At 50.0% G+C, this 25,259-nt stretch overlaps 1 protein-coding gene across 2 annotated transcripts in view; it reads right to left on the bottom strand.

Moving 5' to 3' along the window:
- Nucleotides 1–25,259, bottom strand: part of Rnf213 (ring finger protein 213) — a 101,574-nt gene that overhangs the window by 22,504 nt on the left and 53,811 nt on the right. For both annotated transcript variants that reach the window (XM_021241141.2, XM_013078126.3), the window contains 19 exons: nucleotides 21,545–25,153; nucleotides 19,745–19,881; nucleotides 19,330–19,425; nucleotides 17,808–17,926; nucleotides 15,799–15,918; nucleotides 15,310–15,437; nucleotides 14,764–14,911; nucleotides 14,386–14,524; nucleotides 12,735–12,923; nucleotides 11,386–11,525; nucleotides 10,080–10,234; nucleotides 8,537–8,749; nucleotides 8,056–8,237; nucleotides 7,398–7,518; nucleotides 3,883–3,983; nucleotides 3,593–3,775; nucleotides 2,713–2,882; nucleotides 2,522–2,621; nucleotides 83–194 (listed from right to left, as the gene is read on the bottom strand). In XM_021241141.2, the coding sequence (XP_021096800.2) occupies nucleotides 83–194; nucleotides 2,522–2,621; nucleotides 2,713–2,882; nucleotides 3,593–3,775; nucleotides 3,883–3,983; nucleotides 7,398–7,518; nucleotides 8,056–8,237; nucleotides 8,537–8,749; nucleotides 10,080–10,234; nucleotides 11,386–11,525; nucleotides 12,735–12,923; nucleotides 14,386–14,524; nucleotides 14,764–14,911; nucleotides 15,310–15,437; nucleotides 15,799–15,918; nucleotides 17,808–17,926; nucleotides 19,330–19,425; nucleotides 19,745–19,881; nucleotides 21,545–25,153 (6,162 nt within the window). The remainder of the gene's footprint in view (nucleotides 1–82; nucleotides 195–2,521; nucleotides 2,622–2,712; nucleotides 2,883–3,592; nucleotides 3,776–3,882; nucleotides 3,984–7,397; nucleotides 7,519–8,055; nucleotides 8,238–8,536; nucleotides 8,750–10,079; nucleotides 10,235–11,385; nucleotides 11,526–12,734; nucleotides 12,924–14,385; nucleotides 14,525–14,763; nucleotides 14,912–15,309; nucleotides 15,438–15,798; nucleotides 15,919–17,807; nucleotides 17,927–19,329; nucleotides 19,426–19,744; nucleotides 19,882–21,544; nucleotides 25,154–25,259) is intronic.

The following is a 25,259-nucleotide window of genomic DNA, read 5'->3' on the forward strand; positions in this document are numbered from 1 at the left end:
CTGAAACATTCACTTTTTGGTTGCATGAACTATACTGTTCAGACTTTGCTAAAGGGACTTGGGGAAGCGACAGTCAGCTCACTTCCAGGCAGTTGATGAAGAGCATATATAGTTCAGTTTTGTCTTCGAAGATGAATGCTTTGCTCTCTAGCAGGGACAGGTAGTCCTGAATGTAATTCTTCACTTCCTGGAAGCTGTGGACAGACAAATAGTATTCCTGGTTACGTGGGACCCGGAGATTTATCTTATAAAAGCAAGTATCTACCTATCAATCCGTAATCTATCCATCTATTTCTCTGGGTATGTGTAAGTGTATACTACATGTTATGACTCATAGGTAATTGTTCCCCAGAGCCTCAGATGCTCATAGGTGGGGGTCTGGGGAGTGACTGGATCGTGCGTGTGACACTGGATCATGGGTGTGTGGTACTGGGTTAGCCCACTGATTGGTTTAGCATAGTTCTGGGTGTGGATGATGGACTTACTGAAGAGGAAAGACCCACTCTGGGTGTAGGTGGCACCAACCAATAGGCTTGTAGCATGGATGGAATAAAAAGGGAAAGAAGGAAGTCTTGTTGCCTCCTGCCTGCCCTGCCATGAGCTCTTTTGCTCTGCCATGCCGCCCTCCCGTGGAGCCAGCCGACTATGGACTGAAACCTCTACAGACTGTGAGGTAAAATAAGCTTCTCCTCCTTTAACTCACAGGTGTCCAGTATTAACTCATAGGTGTCCAGCAACAAGAAAGTAAAGTTATATCACATGGTTTTATAAAAATACGTTAGCATAATTGCTGGAGTATGAAATTCCATATATGAGATAGGCTGTTCTCAAATGTTGTAGTCTCAAGATCCTTTCACAGGCTTAAAAGTTGCTGATAACCACAAAGAGCTTTTGTTCACATGGGTTACACCTATCAATAGTAAAGATAATTAGAAATTAAAACTAAGAACTTTCAAAAATATTTAATGATTCATTTACAACAACAAGAATAAACCTGTTACAAATAAATGAATAACATTTTCAGAAGTTTGTCTTGCAAATCTCTTTAACCTGCCTGGCTTAACAGAAGTCATCTGATTTCCCATGCTTGCTTCCAATCAGTTCTGCAATACTAAAGTATATGAAGAAATCCTGGCCCCACACGTGATGTAGCTAACATGTAGTTAACATAATGTAGTGTGGTAGTCAGAGAAGGAGAGAAACATTAATAGTCTTGGCAGCTAATTGTGGATACTCTTCTTTGATTCTGTAGCAAGACTTAATAAACAACTGTTTCTAGAGGTTGGCTGTGGAACCTGACACTGTTATCAGAGCAGTTTTCGTAGTCAATTATATTGAAATCAGATGGTTAATCTTCCAATTTAAATGGACATTTCCCCCCTGTGCTAGATTGAACTCAGGGCCTCACCACATGCTGGACAAACTCTCTACCCCTGAGCTATAACCCCAGCCCCTGAATCTTTCTTTTGTGACATCAGGCATTGATCATTTGAAAAATCTTGGGTTGCTGAGCGAGGCAAATCTTGCAATGTTGACACATTTTTATTCTACAACATTGGAAACAAAAATACTTCATCCACATGCATTGATATCACAAAACCACCTCAAAAAGCTTAAGTATTAGAAAGCTAACCAGCTCAGGGTAGAGCTTTCCAACACTTCAATTTTCACTCAAAAGCTTGAATTGTGCCATTGGCAACAAAAGCAGCAGGGGTCTTGGTGCCAGGCTCGAAGGCTGCCCCCATGTGGCCTGAGAATCATCCACTAGGCACAGGCTCCTTGGCCTCATCCCGAGTGACTTCGGGAGATACACGCTGTCCTTTGGTAAGAAGCTTGTGTGCTCTGTGTGAATTTCTTGTTTCCACGAACAGTAAGGAGTCAAATCAAGGATGGAGATTTAGTAAGTGAAACCAACGTGTTAGAAGACTCCAGGTGCAGAGTGGGAATGTGACTACTGCTACCATATCTGTGCGGAGGTCCATGCTCACGGGCCTCTGCTTCAGGAATGCTACTGTGAATACCAACATGCCAAAAAAGGCAAATACCGTACTTACTGTCTTAGTGTTATTTCTAAAATGGTGCTGAGGACTGGGGATTTAGCTCAGTGGTTCTGCCGCCTGCCTCACAAGCGCAAGGCCCCAAGTTTGATCCCCAGTACCAAAAAAAAATGTTATTGGGCCGGGGATTTAGCTCAGTGGTTTTGCTGCCTGTTGCACAAGCGCAAGGACCCAAGTTCGACCCCCAGTACCCAAAAAACTTTTTAAAAAAATAAGATGGTGAGGGATTTAGCTCAGTGGTTCCGGGACCTGCCTTGCAAGTGCAAGGTCCCGAGTTCAATCCCCAGTACCAAAAAGAAAAAAAAATGGTGCTGAGCCCAGCAACACAAGCCAGATTCCCTCGCACCAGTGAACATTCCCTGAACTGCAACCTGGCTCCTCCCCCTAAGAGCGACACTTGGTGGCCCGGACAAAGGCCTGTGAAGTTAAGGCTCTGTAGAAGCCTCCAGGTGAACTGCACCTACCTGTACTTCAACAGCAGCTTTAGCACCACGGAGCGGATGACAGGAGTCTTATCCACAACGTCATTAAATGGGGAAAGAGTCTTTGTGTGTTCACGGCATCCTGCAGCCAGGAAGAGGGAGCCACTGCTTAGTCACAGCACAAAGCTGAGATGAAGAACCGAGCTCTGGGTGACAGCAAGAAAGCCACTCACCCCGTGGGGCGACTTTCGGGAACTCCTTCTGTACGAAGAGCAAAGACAGCAGGCTATCGATCACTTTCTTCTGAGGCGGAGCATTGTCCTTGAAGCACATGGTGGAGACCAGGTCCACAAAGAAGCTGTTGCACATGCGCCGGAAGTGGGCGTGCTTTTCCACGGCCTCCCTGGGGACAGAGGGGAGGCTCAGTCACAGGACCCTGCGTCTCTCCGTGTGCAAGTTGGAGCTGGCTGCCAAAACAGTAACAGGCAGTGTCTGCCTCATCTCTTCCTAGGAGTGCCTGGGGCACTTGGGCCAGCTGGGACCCTTGCATGTCCAAAGCGCATCAAAAGACCCCTCTGCTGGGAGGGAAGGGAAGGGAAGGAAAGGTAATCACTGAGGCAGTAGGGCTCAGGGCCAAGATGCCACCGACCTATAGCTCCTGCTTTTCCTCTGCGAAGCCAGGTAAGAACTGGTATCACCTTCAAGCCTGAGAACATGCACGGCCCTACCCAGCAGGGTGGTCACAACCTGGGGCTCTGTGTGGGGATCGGGACAGAGCACTTGCCCAGCACGGGTGAGGCCTGGGGTCCAGCCCCAGTATGGGAGAAGGACAGAAGAGCTGCATGCAAATTCCACGGCCTCTTTCAAGGGCTTTAATTCATGACTTTTTGGCCATATGATTTTGCTGTCTCTATGTCGGTACGTGGGCATACCTGGCGGAGTGGTGAATTCTGAGGCCCTGACATGGGCGCCAGTGGCTCCTATAGTGCCTCTGCAGGCAGGCTCACTCTCGAGCAAATGACAGTCAGCAGAGATCACATTTCTGAGTATTATATTTGAAAAAAGAAAAAGAAAAAGACAGGAAAAAGAGAAAGCTTTAAGAGAGAGCTTTACCTGTACTCCTGGGAAATGGTTGGAGAGAAGTTGTCTGGCAGGTTGGTTAAGCAGTAGGGGCATAAGTCCTCCCCAGAGGCCAGCCAGGGTTTGATGCAGGCCAGGCAATACACATGGTCACAGGGCAGGCACACGGGGTCCTGCGCATCTCCCAGGCAGATGGAGCATGGGTGAATACCAAACCTGGAATGGGGGAGGCAATCAGTCTGGAGGCAGAGAAGCTGGCCAGGAGTGACTACCCCAGAGGCATAGTGCTCTCTCATCCACAGGTCCTAGGCCACAGGTTTTACCTGGTAAAGGTACTGCTGGCGCGGTCTTTGCATTCACAAAGAGTGGTCATTACAGCTACAAAAGGCTCATGCATCTTGATGTCGGAGTTCTCCTGAAGACACTGGGGAGAAAGGTGGTGATGAGGAAGTGTGAGCAGCAGAGCAGGGTGGAGGTAGGAGGGGAGCCAGGAGAGGAGCATGTTCCAGCAGCAGAGGGGACAGACTGGAACCCCCATGCTTGGCAGGCTGGAGATGCCCTGAGTTTGGCAGGTTGGCCTTGAACTTGCAATCTTCCTGCCTAAGCCTCCCAAGTGCTGAGATTACAGGTGTGCACCACAATTCCCAGCTAATTTCCCACACTTTATAAAAATGCCACCTGTGACTTCTGATTTTTTTTCTTTGCTTTTCCTCTTCTCTTTTCCCACCTTCATTATCAGATACTTCAAAATCTACATAATAATGTAATAATAAAATAATATTATAACCATCTGTGTATATACAACTAATCTTTAAGAAACCTCAGCAATTTTGAAGAAAGAAAGAAAGAAAGAAAGAAAGAAAAAAGAAGAGTGTCTCCAGGCAGGATATATCTAGAAATGGAAACATTGGTTGTTAGGAAGTACACAACTTCAATAATACATGAGACTAAGGTTAATAATTTTCTTTCTGGAAGTTTGTGGTTAGGCATGATGCTTGCATAAATGTTTCATGTTAGGTATTCCATTGAGCACTAGAGGATTAAGTAAAAAGAGCTCCCTATTCCTAGTTTGCCAAGAATATTTTTTCCAAATCATTAATTTTATCCAGTGTTTTCTCTCTACATTTTGAAATGATTGTTTGGAATTTATGTTTTAAATTATATGCCTGTTAACATTTATAGATGTAAACATTTTAAGCCTTTGTTGAATTCCCAGGATAAATCATACTTAGAAATGATGCGTGTAGGGCTGGAGATGTAGCTCAGTGGCTCTGCGCCTGCCTGGCAAGTACAAAGTCCTGAGTTCAATCCCAGGTATGGGGTGGTGGTATTAAAAAAAAAAAGGTATGTGTGATTTTAATACCTGAATAAATTTAATTTGTTAATCATTAACCCAATTCAAACAATGGACAAAATGTTTAGATATTGATCCAAAGATGAGACATAAATGCTAAAAAAAAACACATGAAAAGATGCTCAGTGTTATGGCTTATATCTAGAGGTCCCCTCAAACCTTCATGTGCTCATAGGTGGAGTTTTTGGAGCTGGCTGGATCTAGGGTGTGTAATGCTGGGATTAAGAGTATGTAGTACTAAATTTGTCCATTGATTAGAATTAGCATATTTCTGGGTGTGGCCAAAAGGATTTACTGAAACAGAAGCCCCACCCTGAGTGTGGGTGGCCTGGATGGAATACAAAGGAACACAAAGAAGGTAGGCTTGCTTCACTGCTTGCTGCTTCCTGCCTCCCCTGCCACGGACTGTTTCTCCTCTGTGATGCCCCTCTGCCATGCTGCCCTGCCTTGGGGCCAGCTAACTCTGGACTGAAATCTCTACAAACTGTGAGCCAAAATAAACCTTTCCTCCTTTAAGTGCCAGGTATTTTGTCTCAGTAATGAGAAAAGTAACTAAGACACTCAGTATCCTCAGTCATTATGGAAATGCAAAGCAAAACCATGGTGATATACTCCTTCACATCCATTAGGATGGTTACCATCAAAAAAAATTGAAAATAACAAGTATTGGCCAGGATGTAAAGCAACCGGAACTTCGTACACTGCTGGTAGAAATGCACAATGGAGTTGAGCATGATAGTACATGCCTGTATTCTCAGCTACATGGGAGGGTAAGGCAGGAGGGTCGCCAACTTTGAAGGCAGCCTGGGCAACTTAGTGAAACCCTGTCTCAAAAAATAAAAAGGACCAAGCAGAAGGACCTGGGTTCAATCTCCTGGCGGGGGGGGGGGGGGGGGGGACTGATAGTAAAATAAATGTGAAAAACAGAGAAGCAGGTCCTCAGAGTTAAACACAGGATTATCATAAGATGGAGCAACCTAAAGTATCCATCAACAGATGAATAGATAACAAAGTATGGTCCCTGTAATCTTATTCAATCTTAAAAAGGAAGGAAACTCTGACACCTGCTACAGCAGGGATGAACCTTGAAAACATATGCTAAGTGAAACAAGCCAGACACAAAAAGACAAATATTATATAGCCCCACTATATAAGGTACCCACAATAGTCAAATTCCTAGAGATAAAAAGTAGAATGGTAGTTTCCAGGGGCTGGGGGAGGAAGGAGTGAGAAGTTAGTTTTTAATGGGGACAGAGTTGGGTTTGGGAAGATGAAAAAGTTCTGGAGATGGACAGTGATAAGAGTACATCTCATGCTAGTATATTTTACAATTAAAAAAAAATATTGCAGTGGGCTGGTGGTTGGGTGGTGGATTGCACGGACAGAGGTATGACAGACAGGCCCTGATGATCTGTGGCTAAATCAACTGTTGCCTATGGCACCCAGGAAGGCAGACCACACAGGAGGGGAATCTGCCTCTAGCCACCTGTCATCAAACCCACGATCCTGTCCATGCACTCATATGACGGTCATAGGGTGAGGTCACGGGGTGAAAGAGGCAGAGCCTGTGCTGTGCTGAGCGACACTGCTGGTGGTGGTGTGGTAGGGCCCCTCCCTAAAAACTGTGGCAGAGCCTCCCCCGATTAAGGAATGTGAATTTTCAAAAAAATGTAGACCTTCAAGGAATGTGGAGCTTCTTAGAGTAAAGGAAGTCAGTGTGGCACAATTAGTCCCCACGTGCCCGTGTGTAGTTCTAACACAGCTCTGTAACACAGGCTGTACCCATCCAGCTGTAGTTTGTTAGGGTTACCATATAAGAGAGACAAAGATCCAAGAAGTATATAAAGGGCAAGATCTCGCCATGCTGGGCGCTCAGCCTTTAGATGCACATCCATTGAGCTTGTGCTGGTACAAATAAAGCTACTTCCTAGAAAGGCCCCCAGGTGTCCCATCTCCCCACGTGAGAATCTCGCAACAGTGGCTTTTTGTACAAGGCCTGTGCTGCACCATCTTTGGCTTTATCAAAGTTGTGCTAAAGCGGAGGCACGGTGGCTTTCTGTTCCTTTGGTCCCACTAACAGCACTGCACCCTAAAGTCCCCAACCCCAGACGTCATCTCCTGCACCTCTGTCATCCTCACCATGGCTCTGGTGCCTGCTCTCCAGGAGCCAGGCTGCTGGTCTGTTCTGGGGTCACCCAGTGGCTGGTAGAACCAGTTTCTCCATCCTTCCTCAAGAACCCCATTATCATTTCCATCCCTGCACCTGGGCCCCAGTGATATATCTTGACTTAGCAAAGAGGAGAGGTTAATAAACAATCAAACACTGAAAATGTAGAGGCCAGTTAACGAAATCGCTTTCTTTTTGTCCAGCACTGCTGGGCACGAGGCCAGAGCAAGGCCAGCTGCCTGTCAGGGTGCCTCAGAGACTCTTCATCCTGCCAGACACAGACCCACATGCATGGCTGAGGCAGCCCCAGCACCCACCTTGTTCAGCAAGAAGACGTACTTGGTCACCAGCTCGCTCAGCTCAGGTACCTGGCTCTCGGTCCCTAGGAGCACATGCTCCACGAAGAGCGAAATGGAGAAGATGCGATTCCACTGGGCTCTGTCAGAAGAGGGAAGTCCCTTGCTCAGCTCTGACAGGGAGCCCAGGACATAAGGAGCAGAGGGGAGGAGACAGCAGGTCCAGGCAGAGGACGAGGAGACAAGGCCAGAGGGAGGACCACCTGCCCTGATAGGTGCTGGCCCTTGGCTACTCCGCTCCTGCCAGGCTTGGTGTCCCCTGTCCAATGCCACAGTGGCCTGTGTGCCACAGCCCTGCACCTGGTAAGTCCTGCCTTGCCCTAAAGTCCAGCCCAATGGCCTATCCCCGTTCCACTCACCCTCCTGTCCCTGCTGCCCTGGCTGCTCCCTGTTGTTCAGCAGTCCACAAAGGGCATCACTATAAGCTGGCTAACTTTCCATGGGCCCTGGGACACAGTGGCCCCACTCCTGCAGCTTTCCTCTTGTGTCATACGAGCTGCTGGACACTTCCCGGGGTTCAGCACAGATGAAGTGGGGCCTGAAGGGAGAATCCTGCCCGAGACAGGTGTGCTACCTGTGGGCATAGAGTGAGAGCATGAGATGAGCCCCCGGGTCTCACCTGATCTCACCGATGAGAGCTCTGGTCATATTCCCGCTGCCTTGCAGGTACCCATCTGAGCAGATGAGCTCCAGCGGCATGGACAGGTTCTTTACTAGCTGCAGCCAGGCCTGGGGACTGGGCTCCAAGGTGTCTTCTGTCAGCTTCTCCACACAGGCCATTGCTGCAAATACGTCCAGTGTCTGGGAAGAGAACAGTCATGTGGGATGGCAGGGGCCCTGCCCTGCCCGTTATTTAGCTGCTGTATCCTCAGGTCACAGGCCCTGAGGTTAGCCCAGCGAGTTCTTGTATTCCAGGCTTGGAACAGACTCTGTCCACATCTTAGGGTGTAGGAAGCCTTAGTCAGGTGTGTTTGAAACACCTATGAGCTACGTGACCTACGTGCCTGGGAAGTCTCCCACTGGGACCCAGCCCCAAATGCCTTCTGCTCCCAGAACAGAGGCAAATCACCCCGACACTCTGGCACAGTGAGGGCCCATACCATCTCACGGCCAGCCAAGTTGTGCTTCGGTGCAGCCTCAGTGAGGCTGTGCAGGACTGAGGGATGGATGGTCAAGATTCGGGAGAAGTTCTGCAGCCGCGTCCTGAAGTGCTGGTAGGCCAGGTGCACCCACGGCAAGGAGAGCGCCCCCTCAGGCTGTCCCAGTGCCTCCTGCAGCTCCCTCAGGCAAGACCACAGGGCCATCTGCAGGAACTGGGGTCAATAGAGGCTCTCAGTTGCACTTTTAGGTTATAAAGATGTTTTCCCATGGGGCCGGGGATTTAGCTCAGTGGTTCTGCTGCCTGCTGCGCAAGCGCGAGGACCTGAGTTCGATCCCCGGTACCAAAAAAAAAAAAGAAGAAGAAGAAGAAGAAGAAGAAGAAGATATGTTTTTCCCATGGGAAATCAGGACTATTTAAAAACTTAAAAAAAGAAAATTAAAAATCAGGCTTTCTGTGATCATCTTCCTGTTTCTTTTTGATAGAGCCCTGGCCATTCTCATATCAGTCCCTTTTCCTCACCGTTACCCCAAATCAAGACCACTGTGTTCCTGGCTTTCTTCACTCAGTATGACATTATGGACACATAACCCTCGCTGAGCGTACTGTTTGGGGGGATGGTGCTGGGGACTGAGCCCGAGGGTGCTCACCGCTGCACTGCATCCCCAGCCCTTTCTGAGGCAGGGCCCCAGCTTGCAGCTGTCTCTGTGCCTGAATCACGGGCACAGCCCACACCCAGCTTGGAAGCACCGTTTCGCCAATGGCCATGTTTGTCCCCAACTCAAGTTTTAGGCATTTAAGTTATCCTAATTCTTTATTACTAGAAACAAAGCTGAAACGAAGCTCCTGGGAGCTCCTCAGATAGCACTGGTAGGCAACAGCAGCTCTTGACCAGACCAGCCACAGGGATTCCCCAGCGTCCCTGGTCCCTTCCCTCACAGCACTGACGACTGCCCTTTTTAAAGATCCCTTTTGCCAAATGAACAGGAGGAAGAGGGATGTGAGAGTCAGGTTTGTGACTTTCTAGTGAAGCAAACAATGTGCAAATGTCTTCTGGATGCTTGTATAATTATTCCACGAATAGGTGGCTTGTAACTTTTACCCACTTTTAAAAGGCAGGTTATGTTTTTACCGATTGCTGAGAACACTTCATTAACCTCTCGCCACACTGGCTATAGCATTTGTCCTCCTCAAACTTGTCCCTTATCCTTTTCTGTGTACTGAAGTGTGAAGGTTTTCAGCAGTCCAAAGTACTAATCTTTCCAGTGAACCTCATTTATTATTCTTACCTTACAGAGTCAGTTAAATATTTACCTTAATATTCTCCAAGCAAACTAAACATTTAAATTGAAGGACTTCTCGAAGAGACAGAAGGTTCTGTTCTAGCAGGGCCTGGCTCTGGTTTCTCACCCTGGCATGCTGCATGCTTCTTACTCTGTCCCCACCCACGACAGTGCGGGCTCCTGGGAGCCGAGGGTGTGCACCTGTGCTGCCTGGTGGTCTACCCTGGATAAGCCCCACGTGTGATGGGAGCCAGCATCTACCTTCAACTCCTCCATGGTGGACACTTTCATGGTCAGGAGCAGGAAGTCATTCGAGTAGCTGTGTAGGAGCTCTACCTGCTGCCTTTCAGGGAGCTGAGTGAGGAACAAACCCAGAGGCGTCTGCTGGAAGATTTCCACTAACTTCTGCGGCAGCCCTGCAAGGAGTAGGCCAAAGAGCATGTAAGAGAGAGAGGTGAGTTTCTGGAAGAGCTCACTGCACCAAGCAGGAGTGCATGAGCAGGGGCAGCCAAGTGGCCCTGGTGAATCCCAGCCCAGGTGCAAAGCCACACCGGCCACCTGACCTAACTGCAAAGGGCAGAAATAGCAATACACATTGTCTAGACAACAGGGGAAAAGCAAGAAAGGTGTGATCACTGTTACATTTAGGGCAGCAAGAGCCATGCTGCCCCAAGCAGGGGGAAGCCACTGAGACAGACCAAGTTTGCCACGTCAGAATGGACTGCAGGAACCCAGGTTCCAAGTGAATCAGGAATGCGTGGGCTGCTCCTCAGGAGCTGGGGTGAGAGATGCACACACCAGAGAGCTCTGTCTAAGGGTGCACGGAGAGCTGGCTCCTGGGTCGCATGCCATCCCAGACAAGTAGGACCACGTAGGGTGCTGCCCTCAAAAGGAAAATGCCAGCCCACCATGAGCCAGACTGGGTCATGCTGGTTCAGAATTGCAGGACGCTGACCCCGAGGGACAAGGTCATTTTTGAGCAGACTGACTCGTAGGTACTGAGTAAATGTTGAGAGGGTGATTTCATGTATGAATGATGACATTTCCAAAAATGCTATGCTGCCTTTGGTTTTCCTAGAATGCTATGTCCAGACCCCTTGGCACGGACACCCAGGCAGAGCGTGGGGGGGGTTGTCTGGCTTGTGCGACTCAAGAGGGCAGCATGGAGGAGGAGGACACTGCACTCCAGCTGCCCCTAGTTGCTGAGGAAGCTTAGTGGGGTGGTGCCTTAGTCCCCTGCCTGAGTTTTCCAGGTGCCTCAGAATGCGGATGACCGACAGTGAGTGCAGGTAATGAGCTCTCTCCCTGCCAGAGAGCACCCCGTTCACCAGATCCCCGGCCAGCGAGTCACTCAGCATCAGCTCGTGGGTCACCCTCGCTATGTGACTTAATAGCTTCTGACTCCCGCTGGAGAGTCTTGCTCCATTTTAAAATGAAGAAATGACATAAAACATGAGGCTCTCCCACCCGCAGAGTATTTAAGCTAAGAACTCCGAAGTCACCCTGGTGCCAGTAGTAGAATATCTGCACTGGAGGCCTGGCACACCCGACTCACACCGGCACTCACCTTCGGCATGTGTGATGTACTGGGCCTGGATACACAGCTCTTCCAGGTAGTCCTTGATTCTCCAGCTAAAGGGGATGTCATTGGAGGTGTTCCCAGCCATGCAGTTCTCCACCAGGATGGAGGACATGTCACTCTTAGATCTGCAGCAAGGCCCAGGAACGAGAATATGTTTGTGAGATGTCCATTTTACACAGTTACAAACATGGAGCTGAGAGTCACTCCCTCCCCTACATTTAGCTCTAAAAAGCACCCTAAGGTTCTGTCTGCTTCCAGCATTCTAAAAGAGGTGGAAAATAAAATAACAAAAGCTCAGAGGCTCACCAATGCCCTAGGCAAGAGCACATGCAGGTTGGATCTCCTAGCCAGACTTTCTGGTCACCTTTACTCCACTTCCACTTTATTACAGCCTTGTAAATATGCACTACATCTCATAAATAATTAAGATGAGTGAGTTCTGGGATGAGTGTGCATGCGAAGCACCTGTCAATCACATCTAGAGACTCAGTGGGAGGCACCTAAGGCAGAGGTGTCCGGGCTCTGAGTTGTGAAAGCCTGAGTCATCGGCCCCTTTTTTCTGTTGCTACCTTTGACCTGTGTGTGGTGCTTTTCTGTCACCCGGCACCTTTCTTGGTCTGTGTTAAACCTTTATGGCACAGACTGGCCCTGAGCACAACTTCCCGTGATCTTCAATAAACACAGCTGCTTGCCACTTACTACTGGGTGAGGGCTTGGGAACTCTTCCCTCATTGTACACAAGAACCCGGACAATTATGGGGCCATTCAGCTGTAACAGCTTGAAACTCCACACAGCAGGCACCACTGAAGCTAGTGCCCAGTCCTCAGAAGGGAGGCGCTGGGGTAGGAGAGTGGCTCAGGGGTAGAGCACTTGCCTGGGGCAAACGAGGCCCTGAGTTCGAGCCCCTGCTCCACGCCCACCGAGAAAGACAAAGCAAGGTGCTGAGGGCTACACAGTGTCCGTGTCGGCTGGTCTGCCTCCCAGGCCAGGGTTCTGCAGTAAAGGACCTGGAGGGCCGCTCGCCCCTCGCCGAGGCCTTGTTTACAGACAAAACAGAAACAGACCAAGGTGGCAGAGACCAAGAGAGATGCCCACCGTCTCCGGCAGGACCAGGCCCTCTGGCTGTGCACATGGAGCACGGGGTCACGCCGCTCCTGGGTGTGTGAGAGTGAGCGCTCCAAGGGCAGAGAGGTGAGCAGAATGGAGGAGAGCAGAGACTCACAGGGCGAGGGCCTCTCCTGCCAGCTCCCTCCAACTGCCCTGAGAGCAACGCCCACAGCCTGTCGCACAGGGCAGAGCACGTGGAAGGCGCCGTACATGAGTCTTCCCTCACCTCAGGCTGTGCACAAGCGGAATGTCCAGAAGCTTGTCATCACTGAAAATCAACATCCACAGGTCTTGTGCCCAGGTTGGTAAATCTGGCCTGCTCAGCAGCTCCAGGTTGGCATCTCTGTCGAGAAGCGCTATCATGCTCGCCAGGAGAGGGGTGATGGCTCCTTGGACTCGCTTCCACAGGGTGTGCCTGCAGGTGGGGGCAGGGCCGCTGTGGCTCAGTCACCTCAGCAGGTGCCTGCTGCCTTGACATTCCCAGCCTGGCAAAACACCTGCAAAACTTCTCGTCTCCTACTTCTCACATGGTGGCCAGGACAACAAAGTGAAACATTCACTGTTTTTATGTACAAGAGAAGAGGCCGGGTGTGGTGGTGCAGGCCTGTAATCTCAGCACTTTGGGAAGCTGAGGCAGGAGAATCTCAACCTTGGGCCCAGGCTGGGCAATTTTGTGAGTTAGTGAGACCCTGTCTCAAAAAAAAAACAGGGATGGGGATGTAGCTGGGTGCAAAGTCCTTGAGTTCAACCCCCAGTACCACAAACCCACCACAAAAAAAAATAAATGGAAATACCTAAGACTGGAGGCAGAAATGGAATAAAAACTCTCCACCTAATAAACTAATTTGTTTATTGAGAAGGTGAAGAAGCTCTTTGCTTAAATTTTGACATAGCTTTTCTAAAACAAGTCATCTATCTAGGTTCTATAAATGAAGAAAATAATGACCAGATTCACTGAGAAAAGATTAATGCTTTAAGAAAAATCAGTTGTAAATAAAGTACTACAATAAAGAGAAGGATGAAGAGACCAAAGTAAATTTGTTTCAGATCAAGTTCAAAAAGAAAGCACAGGAGGCCTGGACTGCAGTTTTTATGTCCTTATCTGGGTAGGGAAGGAGAGACCCGGTGCAGACCCAGGATGAGCTCTGCCCTTTAGAGATGTGCCAGCCCTGCAGAGGGACAAGTCAGGTCTGCAGCCTCCCTGCCAACCCGGGGCCTGGCAGCTGCCAGCGGGGCCGAGAGCTGCCCTCCTACCCCACCACATGGCTCCGAAGGCCCACAGGAAAGGGTCAGGTTTTTGTTAGAAAAGGACCATGGGCAACAAATGGCACTCCTGGGTCCTACTTCTGCAGTCGCTGTTACTTGAAGCCATAGGCTTGGGAAAATAGTTTCTCTTCCCTCCCCGCATGCCACTGTCTCCAGGTTCTGTCTGTAATTTTGAGACAAGGTCTCAGTATACAGTCCAGGCTGACCCTGAACTCACTATGTAGGCCAGGCTGGCCTGAAACTTGTGATCCTCCTGCCTCAGCCTTCCGAATGATGGGATTACAGACATGCACCACCATACCTGGCACCATTTTAATAACTTAAATTGGCTCCCTGTTCCGTGGTTTTTGATAGGCTGGTACTCACAGCCTTGTTACCAGAACAGATGTTCTGAGGTTTGTAGAAGTTTTTTTATTATGAAAAAATTGAAACATAAAAAAGGAAAGAAAAGGGTCCAACAACCCCTCCCCCCATAATCATATCCAGATTCATTCTAGGTTTGTGGGGGGAAAAGGCAGCTTTGAATTGCTCAGGTTTACGAAGAACCATGGTGGCATTTCCTGCTCGGTGGAGAGCAGCGGTGCAAACCCCGCTCCACCTGTTCCTCCTACCTGAACGTGCCCGCCTCCTGGAGGGCTTCCTGATTCGAGGCCTCCCTGGTCACCCACTCCTTCACACTGCAAGGCTGGTTCTCTTCTTGTTTCTTCAGAAGAACATGGAGGCGCATCTTGGACACCCGCAAGAAAAAGGCTGTAAAAAGGCAGAGGGTATGTATAGTTGGCTCACCCGTAGGCACCACATCTGCTGTGCTTGTTGACCCACTGTGAAAGGGCAGGAAGTGCTGGTCCTTCGGCCAGGCCAGCTCTGGAGCAGAATGAGAGATGCCCTTAGATCCCCGCTGTGTCTGTGGCTTCTGCCGAGTTACACACAGACCTATAGGTGTCTCTTCCCACACTGGGGTGTGGGCAGGGGACAGATGTGACTCCTACCGTTGCAGTCATTATCTTCATTTAGAAGGCTCAGGAGGATGACGACTCTCCTCATGTTGCGGGTGCAGCCCTCGTTCTGGTCCCTGAGCATTGCCACCGCGCCCTGCACGCAGCTTCGAAGCAACTTGGTGGTGTCCAGGACCTGCACCTGCAGGGGGAGACAGGTCCTGAACCTCTACCACGTCCAGGGCGGGCACAGGCTGAGCTGCCTGTGAGGGATGAGGGCCCCATGTGGGCACATGCGAGCACAGGGTGGTGTCTTCACGGCAGACGTTCCCCACCAACTTCCCACCTGCTGATCCCGGGTGCTGCCCAAGGACCAGGCAGTTGCTGATGGCAGGGAGTCAGGGATGGAGCAAAAGTGGCTAGGAGACTCTGGGAAGTGGGAACGCCAGGCCCTGCCCTCGGACTTCCAATATGCTTCTGGTGAAAAGGGTAGAGACCCCGCCCAGCCTGGGACAGCTGGTGGGATTCTTGAGCTCCAGCTGGAGAGGGTCAGAGGCACATCTTCAGAGCCAACGGGGAGAACACAGGGCTGGAACTCACACTGCCACCTTTCTGGTCCGAGGGTTCGATCTCCATCTCCTCCGGACTTTTTACTTCCATTTCAGTCTCGGCTGCTTCTCCTGACCTGCTGGGGTCTGTTTCCATCTCTTCCTCCTGGTTGCCTTCCCCTGTACAGGAAGCAAATGCAATCAGGCCATGGCTTGGGCAGCACCGGCTGAGTCTGCCTAGGCTGGGACTTGCCAGGTTTCCCATCCAGAGCCAGGGGCCGGGCCAGGACCACAGGTGCAGGCCGCATGCTGTGGGCACTCACTTGTGTGGCTTTACCCTTGGCCCGTGCTCTGCGTGGAGACCAGGCAGTCCAGCACACATGTCCCAGGCCCCCGCAGATGGGCAGGGCAGGCACTCAAAGGTGAAAAAGTGTGGTGGCCCTGCCTCCAACACCCCGAAATGGCCAAAAACGTGGCCACACTTGGCACCTCCCACCTGTCATCCCACCTCTCATGCCCAGGCTGCCACCCCGAGACTCACACTCAGGTTTGTTGTTTGGCTCGAACAGCTGGCTTAGGGTGATAGTCTGCAGCTGGGTCACATCTGAGGCCATGACTGTGGACCTCTGGAGGTCATCGATGTGCACGGACTGCCACAGCCCTGTGAAGGACAGAGTTGCCCAGAGTCTTTCTGTAGCTTTTCTAGCTTCTTCTTGTCAGCCATAAGCAGGATGCACTACTGCCCTGATCTTTAATTACACTGCTGCTAGAGGAATGCCTGGTAGCCCCAAAGTCTAAGCCCTTGAACTCACCAGAGACCACTGGACCCATTATATGCATGTCAACAATGTCAGTAACAGATTTAAGGCCTCAAATAGCCAACTTGCAAAGGGTATATGAATAAGCTCTGTGATTCTTTACACGTATTTGCTGTACCGTAACCAGTGAAGGGGAGTAAAATGCTGGCGAGGTTTGCTCACTATCTATATTAAAGTAAACTTTTTCCCCATTTCTAGAATACCAATTGTCTGGTAACCATTCCACAGAGAAGGGGGAAGGAGATGTACTAAACTGAAGATAGCATTTTCCCTATACTGGGCATAAAGAGTCCATGCTGGTGTGAGTCAGGAAGATCTTCTCTGAATCATGCACATAAGTGAGAAAGGTGGGAGCCAGAGAGAGTGTCCCCCTAAGTAGAGAAGAAAAAACAGAAGCTCCAGCAAGAAGTCCCAAGATGATGACTTTGAACAGTGACATGGGGGGAGATACATAACCGCACCTGGAAAGAATACTGCTAGAATTAACATTTTAGTTTCAAATTCAGCTATTTGATCTTTGACAAAGGGGCCAAAAACATACACTGGAGGAAAGGTAGCCTCTTTAATAAATGGTGCTGGGGAAACTGAACAGCTACATGTAGAAGTTTGAAATTTAGACCCATATACTACACTATGTACTAAACTAAACTAAAAATAGGTCAAAGATCTAAATGTTAAAACAGCAACACTTAATGTGCTGAAAGATAAAAATGTACTTTTGAAGACAGGCGTAGGCAAGGATTTTCTGAACAGAACCCCAGTTACCAAGAATCAACAAATGAAATCCTATCAAATTAAAAAGTTCAACATCGCTGGCCATTAGAGAAGTGCAAATTAAAACAACACTGAAATTCCATCTTACTCCAGAAAGAATGACCATCATCAAGAAATCAAATAAATGCTAGTGAGGCTGTAGGGGGAAAAGGAACCCTTCTACAGTGTACAACCATAGTACAATATGGATATCAGCATGGAGATTCCTCAAAAAACTAAAACTAGGAATTCTATTTCACTCAGCTAGTCCTCTCCTGGGTATTTTCCTGAAAGAGTTAAAGATATCTGGGCCAGGGATTTAGCTCAGTGGTTCTGGCACCTGCCTCTCAAGCGCAAGGTCCCGAGTTCGATCCCGGTACCAAAAAAAAAAAAAAAAAGATTCATGCATACACATGTTTACAGCAGCCCAATTCACAATAGCTAAATCTTGGAAGTGGCTTCTATTCATCAGCAGATGAATGGATAAAGAAAATGTGGTATTTACCCACAAGGGAATACTACTCTGCCATAAAGAAGAAGTTGAGTCATTTGGAGGGGAATGGATACAGCTTGAGACCATAATGTTAAATGAAATAAATCAGACACACAAGCTTAACTATTCTATGGTTTCTCTCACACGAGAAAGCCCAAATATAAACAAAGAGCAAAATAAAAGATAGATAATAGGAAGGAGAGAGATCAATCTTTATCAAATGGGAAGGGATTTATTAAATGGGGGAAAAGGGAAGGGAAAGGGGATGAAAAAAATAATTGAGATGTGTTACATCCATGCACCGACTCCACACAAAGGATGTAATCCTTATGCACTGCAAACATGTACTAATAGAAAATAAAAATACCTTTTCATTTGAAATTAACAAAAAGTTCTAGTTTGAGACTTGTGCCATTTAGGACCACATGAGAAATCCACCACCAGGCATGACCTCAGTGAAAATGTTCACTAAGATTTTGGTCCTACCTCCATGGAATCCCACGTAGGATGCTCCACTTCCCATCCGGGACAGTTTAGTGATAAAATAGACGAAGACACAGCTGTTCTTGCCTTGTGTTTTATTGATCTCATTGAGAGCAGAATACCTATTTAAAAAACAAACAAAGGGGCCGGGGATTTAGCTCAGTGGTTCCAGCGCCTGCCTTCCAAGTGCAGGGACCCGATTCAATCCCCGGTACCCAAAAAAACCAAACAAAAATCAAAACGAAGCCAGCAAATGAGCCATGGGAAAGTTGTGCAAAGCTGAAGGGTTCTCCTAGGAGCCCCAGTTTTATAAGCTCTCAGTAAACTTCACAGCCCCACTTCCTCTCTCACGAAAGAATGAGCTTCTCATATTGGGCTCATTTCACACCCGTTCCCGTGCTCTCTGCTTGGAAGGGGCCTTTCTCCACCGACCAGACCCTCAGGGGCCTACCCTGGGTGAGGAGGGTGAGGCTCGCTGGCTTTCCCACTTCCGGGCAGTTCTGAGCTCAGCGCGATGTCGCTCACACGACCCAAGCCCGAGCCAGTTTTCCAGTACCATCTGACTCAGCCCTGAAACTCGGGACAGTTGGAAGGCTTCAAGAAGCGCAGAAATCGCTCCCACTTTGACCCGCAGTAATGAGAACACAGCTCATTCTAAAAGTATCAGATTGCCCTTGTGCACGCCACAGAAATGTCTGAGACATAGGAACAGAAGTATTTACACACTGCTACTGCCCTTGAACTTGGAATTAATTCTTTTTCTTTTTGGTACTGGGGATTGAACTCAGGACCTTGTGCTTGCCAGGCAGGGGCTGTGCCTCAGCTATATCCCTGGCCCAGTTGCAATTCAAAATTATGAATAAAAAATAACTATAAATGTATGCTTCAAGGATATTAATGTACATTCAATTATTGACACTTCTTACATTTTACAGTTTTTATATTGTTATTAACCTTTTTGTTTCATCTTTTTTCAGTACTGGGGCTTGAACTCAGGAGCTTGTGCTTTCGAGGCAGGTGTGATGCCACTGAGCTAAAGCCCTGCCCCCCTGTTTCACGTTTCCTCATCTTTCTCTAGTCCACATTTGGGGGATGAGAAGGGAGAGAAAGTTTTCTTATTTTTAGTTTTATATTTGTTGTGATACAATATTGTTTTCAGGGAAGAAATTCTTCAGAAAGTTCCAAACAAACAAACTGTGGATTTCTTACATTGCTTTCTTTCTTTTTTATTTTCTTTCTTTCTTTTTTTTTTTTTTTTTGGTACCGGGGATCAAACTCGGGTCCTTGTGCTTGTGCAGCAGGCAGTGAAACCACTGAGCTAAATCCCCGGCCCCTCTTTCTTTTTTTGACACAAGGTCTTGCTGTGTAGTTCAGGCTGTCCTTGAACTCATTATGTGGCCCAGGCTAGCCTTGAACTCATGCCCTGGAACTCTTGGTGACTCTCCTGCCTCAGCCTCCCAGGTGCTGGGGTTATAAGTGCAGCGGCTTTCCTGCATTGTTTCTGAGAAGAATACTGAAACCTTACTTGGCAGAGGCAATGAGCTGAGCACTGTAAAAGCCATCGTCGAAGTCTGTCTGAATGATGAGAATTTTACAGCTGGCTTTACTTGCTAAGCAGTTTCTGAAAGAAAAAGGAAATTATCCAAATGAGTTCTCTGTCCCAAAAAAGGATAACGAAAATTCCCCAAAGGGACGGGGCTACACAGAAAACAGCTTTCGGCTGGGTTTTCCTCCGGGAGGCGAGCAGGCCCTCCGGGGCAGAGGACAGAAGGACAAGGCTGTGGAGAAGGCCCTTCTCAACAGACCCTGAGTGGCGGGGACAGAGGCACCCGGGGAGCCTGAACAGTGACGCTTTGCAGAGTACGAGTCCTCAGACTTCACTGTAAAACAACCCCACACAGCGGGGCTGGGCTGGGGGTGCCAGGCAGGGGGGACCTCACCGGACTGCTCTGAGGAACGAGTGCTCCGTGTCAAACTGCTGCAGTGACAGGATGGTGGGCTTTGGGGCCAGGCCTGCCACCTCTGATGCCAAGATTTCACAGTCGTGACTGGTCAGCAGCCTGGAAAAAGTGGTGATCTGGAAGGAGAAGCACACACGCTGCCACCAGGATGCAAGGAAGGGTGCATATGTTTGGGGTTACAGCTGGGAGCACGCGGGGTCCACCCTGTCTTCCAGGGCCAGAGCCTTGCACAGTGAGGACCCAGACAGGGAAGAACCCACAGTCGAAAGAGCTTTCTAATGCAAGCGAGGGCCAAGGGAAGCCGGACCTCTGGAATCAGATGGTGTCAGAGAGAAGACTGTCTGCTTTGGCCCCTGCCTGAGCGTCTCCTGGTGCTACAGGGTTGGCACAAAGGCCGCGTCTCCCTGCAATCTGGTGTCACACTGTCAGATGGTGTTACCCTTAGTTGCCTCTTCTCCTGCTCAGCAGTTAGCAATTCTCCTCTACCACTGATGGCGACACATCCGACAGCGCAGACTCAAATGTCCTGTTAGGCACGTGACACCTCAGCTCCCGATTCCCCCTCTCTGGGCCCGCCTGTACCAAGGGGCTGCTGGTTCTCACATCTGACTGCACAACAGACTGCAAACCCATCTCAGATGGGCCCTTCTGCTAGCTCCCCGGTCAGTCAGAAGGAATCCTGGGTCACCTCCGACTCCTCCACTGCCCATCACCTCTCCACCAAGGAAGCACCCAGCTCTGCTTATCTGTACCCTGAGCCTCCTACCCGCCCTCCACCCACCCTCCCTCTCTTTCTCCTACCTTCCTTTTTGCTTTTGCCCTGGTGATTGAACCCAGGGTCTTCACACTGAGCTATGTCACCAGCCCTTTATTTTAATTTTAAGATAAGGCCTTACTAAGTTGCTAAATTGCCCAGGCTGGGCTCAAACTCAACCTCAATCCTCCTGCCTCAGCCTCCTCAGAGGGCTGAGATTATAGGTGTGTGCCACCAGGCCTGGCTCCTAACCATTTTCTTTTTTGGGGGTACTGGGGATCGAACTCAGCTCCTTGCGCTTGCGCAGTAGGAGGCGAAACCACTGAGCTAAATCCCCGGCCCCCTAACCATTCTTTTATTCCATCGTCTCTTCTACTTTCACTGCACTGAGCCAACAGCTTCCTAACTTATCTATCTTTCCTGTCACCACCTTATCTCAATGTTTTCCCATCGTTGAAGCAATGGGGTGCGACTAAGCACACATTCTTCCGTCCAGAAGAGGCCAAGCCCCTCGGGACCACTCCTAAGGCCTCCAGGAGGTCTTTGTGACTGTCTCATCCCCTCGACCAGCCCTGGTCTCTGGCAGTGTCTCACACCTCGATCTCTTCGCCCCCAGAAGGCCTGCACGGCCAGCTCCAGAGGGCTCTCTCAGGGAGAATCACGTCTGACTCCATCCATCTCCCCACACAGCGTTTATGCCCAGCACTGCAGCGCTGCACTGCTCTCACACCACCCCCCACGTCGACCGCTGTCCACAGGGAACAGCACCGATTCCCTTCGCACGTCCAGGGCCCCAGCCCTGTGTGGGCACGTGGCCCCTTCACTACCGTCGGCACAGAGCTCTGCTCAGAAACCTGCTTAACCTGAACTCACTCTCTGTGGCTGTCGTGTGGAGAGGAACCCCAAGTCCCCACCTGCCCATGAATTTCCCCGAGCGCTGGTGTGAACACAGTGTCAATTCCCGGCCCTTGAGATCAACACTCCTGGGTGACAGAGCCCTGGGTACAGCTGGGGAAGACGCTCACCTCGGTGAAGATGGCTTGGCGCTCCAGGCCCGCCGCGCGAAGGTGAGCCTGCAGGAAGTCTGAGAAGGAGTTGTGCTCCTGCCGGTAGTAGTACTCGTGTGACAGCATGGCTGCGGCAAACGTGCCCAGAGTGGAGGTGCCCAGCCGCACCACAGCGTCGGGCGTGGCGCAGTCCAGCAGGATCAGCTTGGCCTCTTCCATCACCTTGCGGTCCAGCTCCTCCTTCTCAGGCCTGGGACCCTGCCTCTCGGTGGCCTGCAGCACCACAGAGGCACAGGCGTCCGAGTGGTAGCCGATGAAGACGTCCGCAGGGCTGTACTTGTGCCCAGCCAGGAACGGGCCTGCTTTCACGTCAGAGAACTCCTGGGCCCAGTCCATGAGTCGGCGCACGATGTCCTTCTGCCAGTGCTCCAGCACAGTGTGGATGTCCAGGAAGTGCTTCTCCAGCCGGTTGATGAGGGGCACAGGGAACTGCTGGTACACGACGTCCTTCTCCTCGATGACGATCAGGCGGAAGGCGGGGTGGACCCGACACTTGACTCGGTGGGTGCCCAGGCCGAGGTCCACATACTTCTGGCCCCCAAGGTAGACGTAGTATTGGTTGAGTGCGTCATACAGGCTCTCATAAAGGTTCTGTAGGTTAAGCAGCACCACCATCTTGCCTGTCTCCATGCAGATCTTCACCCGGTTGATGTTGCGGCAGATCTGTGTGTACTCCTGGTCCTGGGGAAAGCTGGAGCCGAAAATGATCTCCGGCTGCTGGTCTTCATCGAAGAAGGTCCGTTGCAGGATCTGCAGTGCCACATAGTTCTTCGTCAGCACGAGTAAGTAGCGGGCCTCGGTGTCTTCCAGCTCTGTGCCTGTCGCCCTCTCCGGACCCCCATAAATGTTCTGCTTGATCAGCTCGATGGTGCTGACCTCCTCTATGTACCTGGCCTCTGGTAAACTGGCTGTGAAGATGTCCAAGGCCTGGATGTCATCTTTGCCACTGAAGTTCCGGAGGACAGCCTGTGCGATATCCTGTGGGGAAGGCTTCTTATTAGAGGCCTTGGCCGTGGCAAAGATCATCTTGATGAGGCTGTAGTAGTCTCGAAGCCCGAAAAACTCCTTGTCCTGTGTCTGACACACTGTTTTGTACGCTCTGGCAAAGGGGCCGAAGTACGCTTGGATTCTGTCCAGAAGCAGGTTGTCAGAAGAGCAGATACCCTTGGCGCTGTCTATGAGCTCTTTCTCATTGGGAATGCCACGTGACACAAAAATGCCCCGGTTCATCTTGGCAGGGTCGAGGGCCCAATTGGAAATGCCTATGAAGCCAACTTTCTTGTGGGGGGCAGGGTCATCTTCAATGCAGCCGTCTTCCAGCAGGGGGTGTAATGTCTTCAGGGGCATTTTGGGGGAGTCTTCAGCTAGTCCCACCTCATCCAGCACCACCACAGAGACATACTGCTCCAGGTTCTTACCCTGCTGGAAGCGGGCACACTGCCTGAAGGTGCCAATGATACCTTGGGGAGTAGAGTGCGGGCTGCACTGAAAGGACACCAGGTGGACCTGCTTCAGGCTGCGGAAGAGATCGGAGTGTGCAGCCTGACCTTGCATGGCGTCTGCCACTATGGTCTTGGCGAGAGACTTGGAGCTGCCGGGCTTCCCCACCAGGAAGAGGGGGATCTTCAGCTCAATGCAGATGATCATCATGAAGACATTCTCTTTCAAAGCCAAATTCTTGGCTATGGTTTTCCTGAGGGGTACACCATTCAGAAAAAGATCTTGTGCCTGAGTGATCTCATCCAGGATCACCTTGCTGTCCTTGTACGGTTCTGGTAGAAACCTGCAGATGGTTCTCCGGTAGGGGTCTTTCTTTTCCAAAGAGGCATGGTAACAGATCCCGATGGCCAGCACCAGGGACCAGAGGACCGGATCTCTCTTGTAGGTATTTTTGCTGGCACCAGACTTGCAGAGAAATTTGGTCAGGTTTACCAAGAGCATATTGCTGCGCTCGTAGAACCACTGGAAGATTCTGACACAGCGCTCCACGTCCCGGAGGCTGACAAAACTGCACTCATTTTCTCTCTGCCTCATGAAGCCCTGCGAGGCCGAGAGCACTTCTGTGATCACGTGAATCCCGCTGTCATCTATCAGCGAGGAATCCACCCGTCTCTGGACAATCTGTTGGATGTAGAGCCTCTCGGCAGTGTCATTCAGTTGTCCAAAGTCCCACACCAGAGGAATCAGGCTTGGCGGCAGAGCGTGGACCCGGTACACCAGCTGCCTTAGCGGGATGGAGCCCAGCTTCTCTGCCGTCTCCTCAGCACTGACGCGATATCCCAAACCTGCAGACTCGAGGCGGCAGATCATCTCCTGAGAGTGCTTCCGGTAAGGGTTGCAGGCAGCTATGATGTGCAAACCCGAGTTGTTTATCAGCGGCTGGCCGTCCACTGTTCTGTCACACAGAACTTCTTTGATACAGCTTATGGCTTCTGTTGTGTTGGCTTCGTCGAAGAACAAGATGGTGTCCAACTGGAGTTGGCCCTTATTGACAAAGGCAATCTTCTCGGCCTCCCTAACACTGGAGTAGACCATCCTGGGAGTCGTTCCTCCATGGACCTTGACCAGCTTCATGGTGTCAGTCTTGGCACCAGCACGCCGCAGATCACTGAGGAACTTAATGAGTCTCGTTTTCCCACAGCCGGTTTCTCCCATGATAATTACTGGGATCCCACAGCGGAATCGCATTTCAATGGCCAGGATCTTAAGCATATTGTCTGTTGTAAGCTCATAGGTTTCATCAGGGTCAGTGACCCACTGGATCCCTAGCGCCTGGCAAAGCCTTTCAAGTTTCTCATGTCTGGGCAGGTTATCAAAATTAATATTGAAGGGCACCCTCTGAAGCAACAGCCCCCTGTACAGCTCTGAGGTCATGACATTTCTCTTGATTACTCTCCCATTCAAGTGATTGATGGCATCAATGCTGCCATTGTTATTGGGCTGGAGATAGAAGCCCATGAAGGTCATGGTCACACGGTCGCCATTGAAGAAAATATATGGATGAGGCTCTGATTCCCACCTCTTTCGGAGAGAGAAGGGGGCTAGGTCTTCTTCCTCAACCCCATCCATGGTGACCGCATAATTCCCTGGGCTTTGGTCAGAGGTGTGCAGTGTCGGTGTGGCAAAGTCTCTCGCCATGAAGACCATGAAGGTTACAACAAAGTTCTTGAAGCCCCTCAGTGTGTCCCCAATAAACCCTGCGTTGCAGAACACAGAGGCCTCACAGTCTCTGAGCTGACAGTTTAAGAAGCGAGCGAAGTTCCGAAGCTCCGACCAGGACGGGTTTACCACCCCACAGTAAATCAGGAGGTGCTGGACGCACTCCTCTGGGGTGCCTTCCACGGAGCCTTCCTGGTACTGAAAGGTGTCCAGGTTCTCGTTTTGGTGGAACCGTCTTAAATATTGGTAAGGCCTCTGGAAAGTCTCACTGCGAAACTTTCTCTTATCCATTCCGGGCTCTTTGCGGCTCCTCTTGGCAGACAGCTCCAAGTCTATCACTTCTTTAGGAGGTCTGCAGGTGACTTTGGGGAAGATGTCAAGAAAACTGAACAGAAGGGCATGCATACTCTGCAGAGGAGAGACATAAATAAAACAGTCAGGACTAGACTTCCTGACATTGCCTTTGTGTCTTAACTTTCTACATGGTCCACATTGGCTGGACGTTATGAAAAAA

This window comes from Heterocephalus glaber, unplaced genomic scaffold (genome assembly GCF_053883595.1).
Source record: "Heterocephalus glaber isolate CG9 unplaced genomic scaffold, H.glaber_assembly_v1.0 deba00000937, whole genome shotgun sequence".
Lineage (NCBI taxonomy): Eukaryota > Metazoa > Chordata > Mammalia > Rodentia > Bathyergidae > Heterocephalus > Heterocephalus glaber.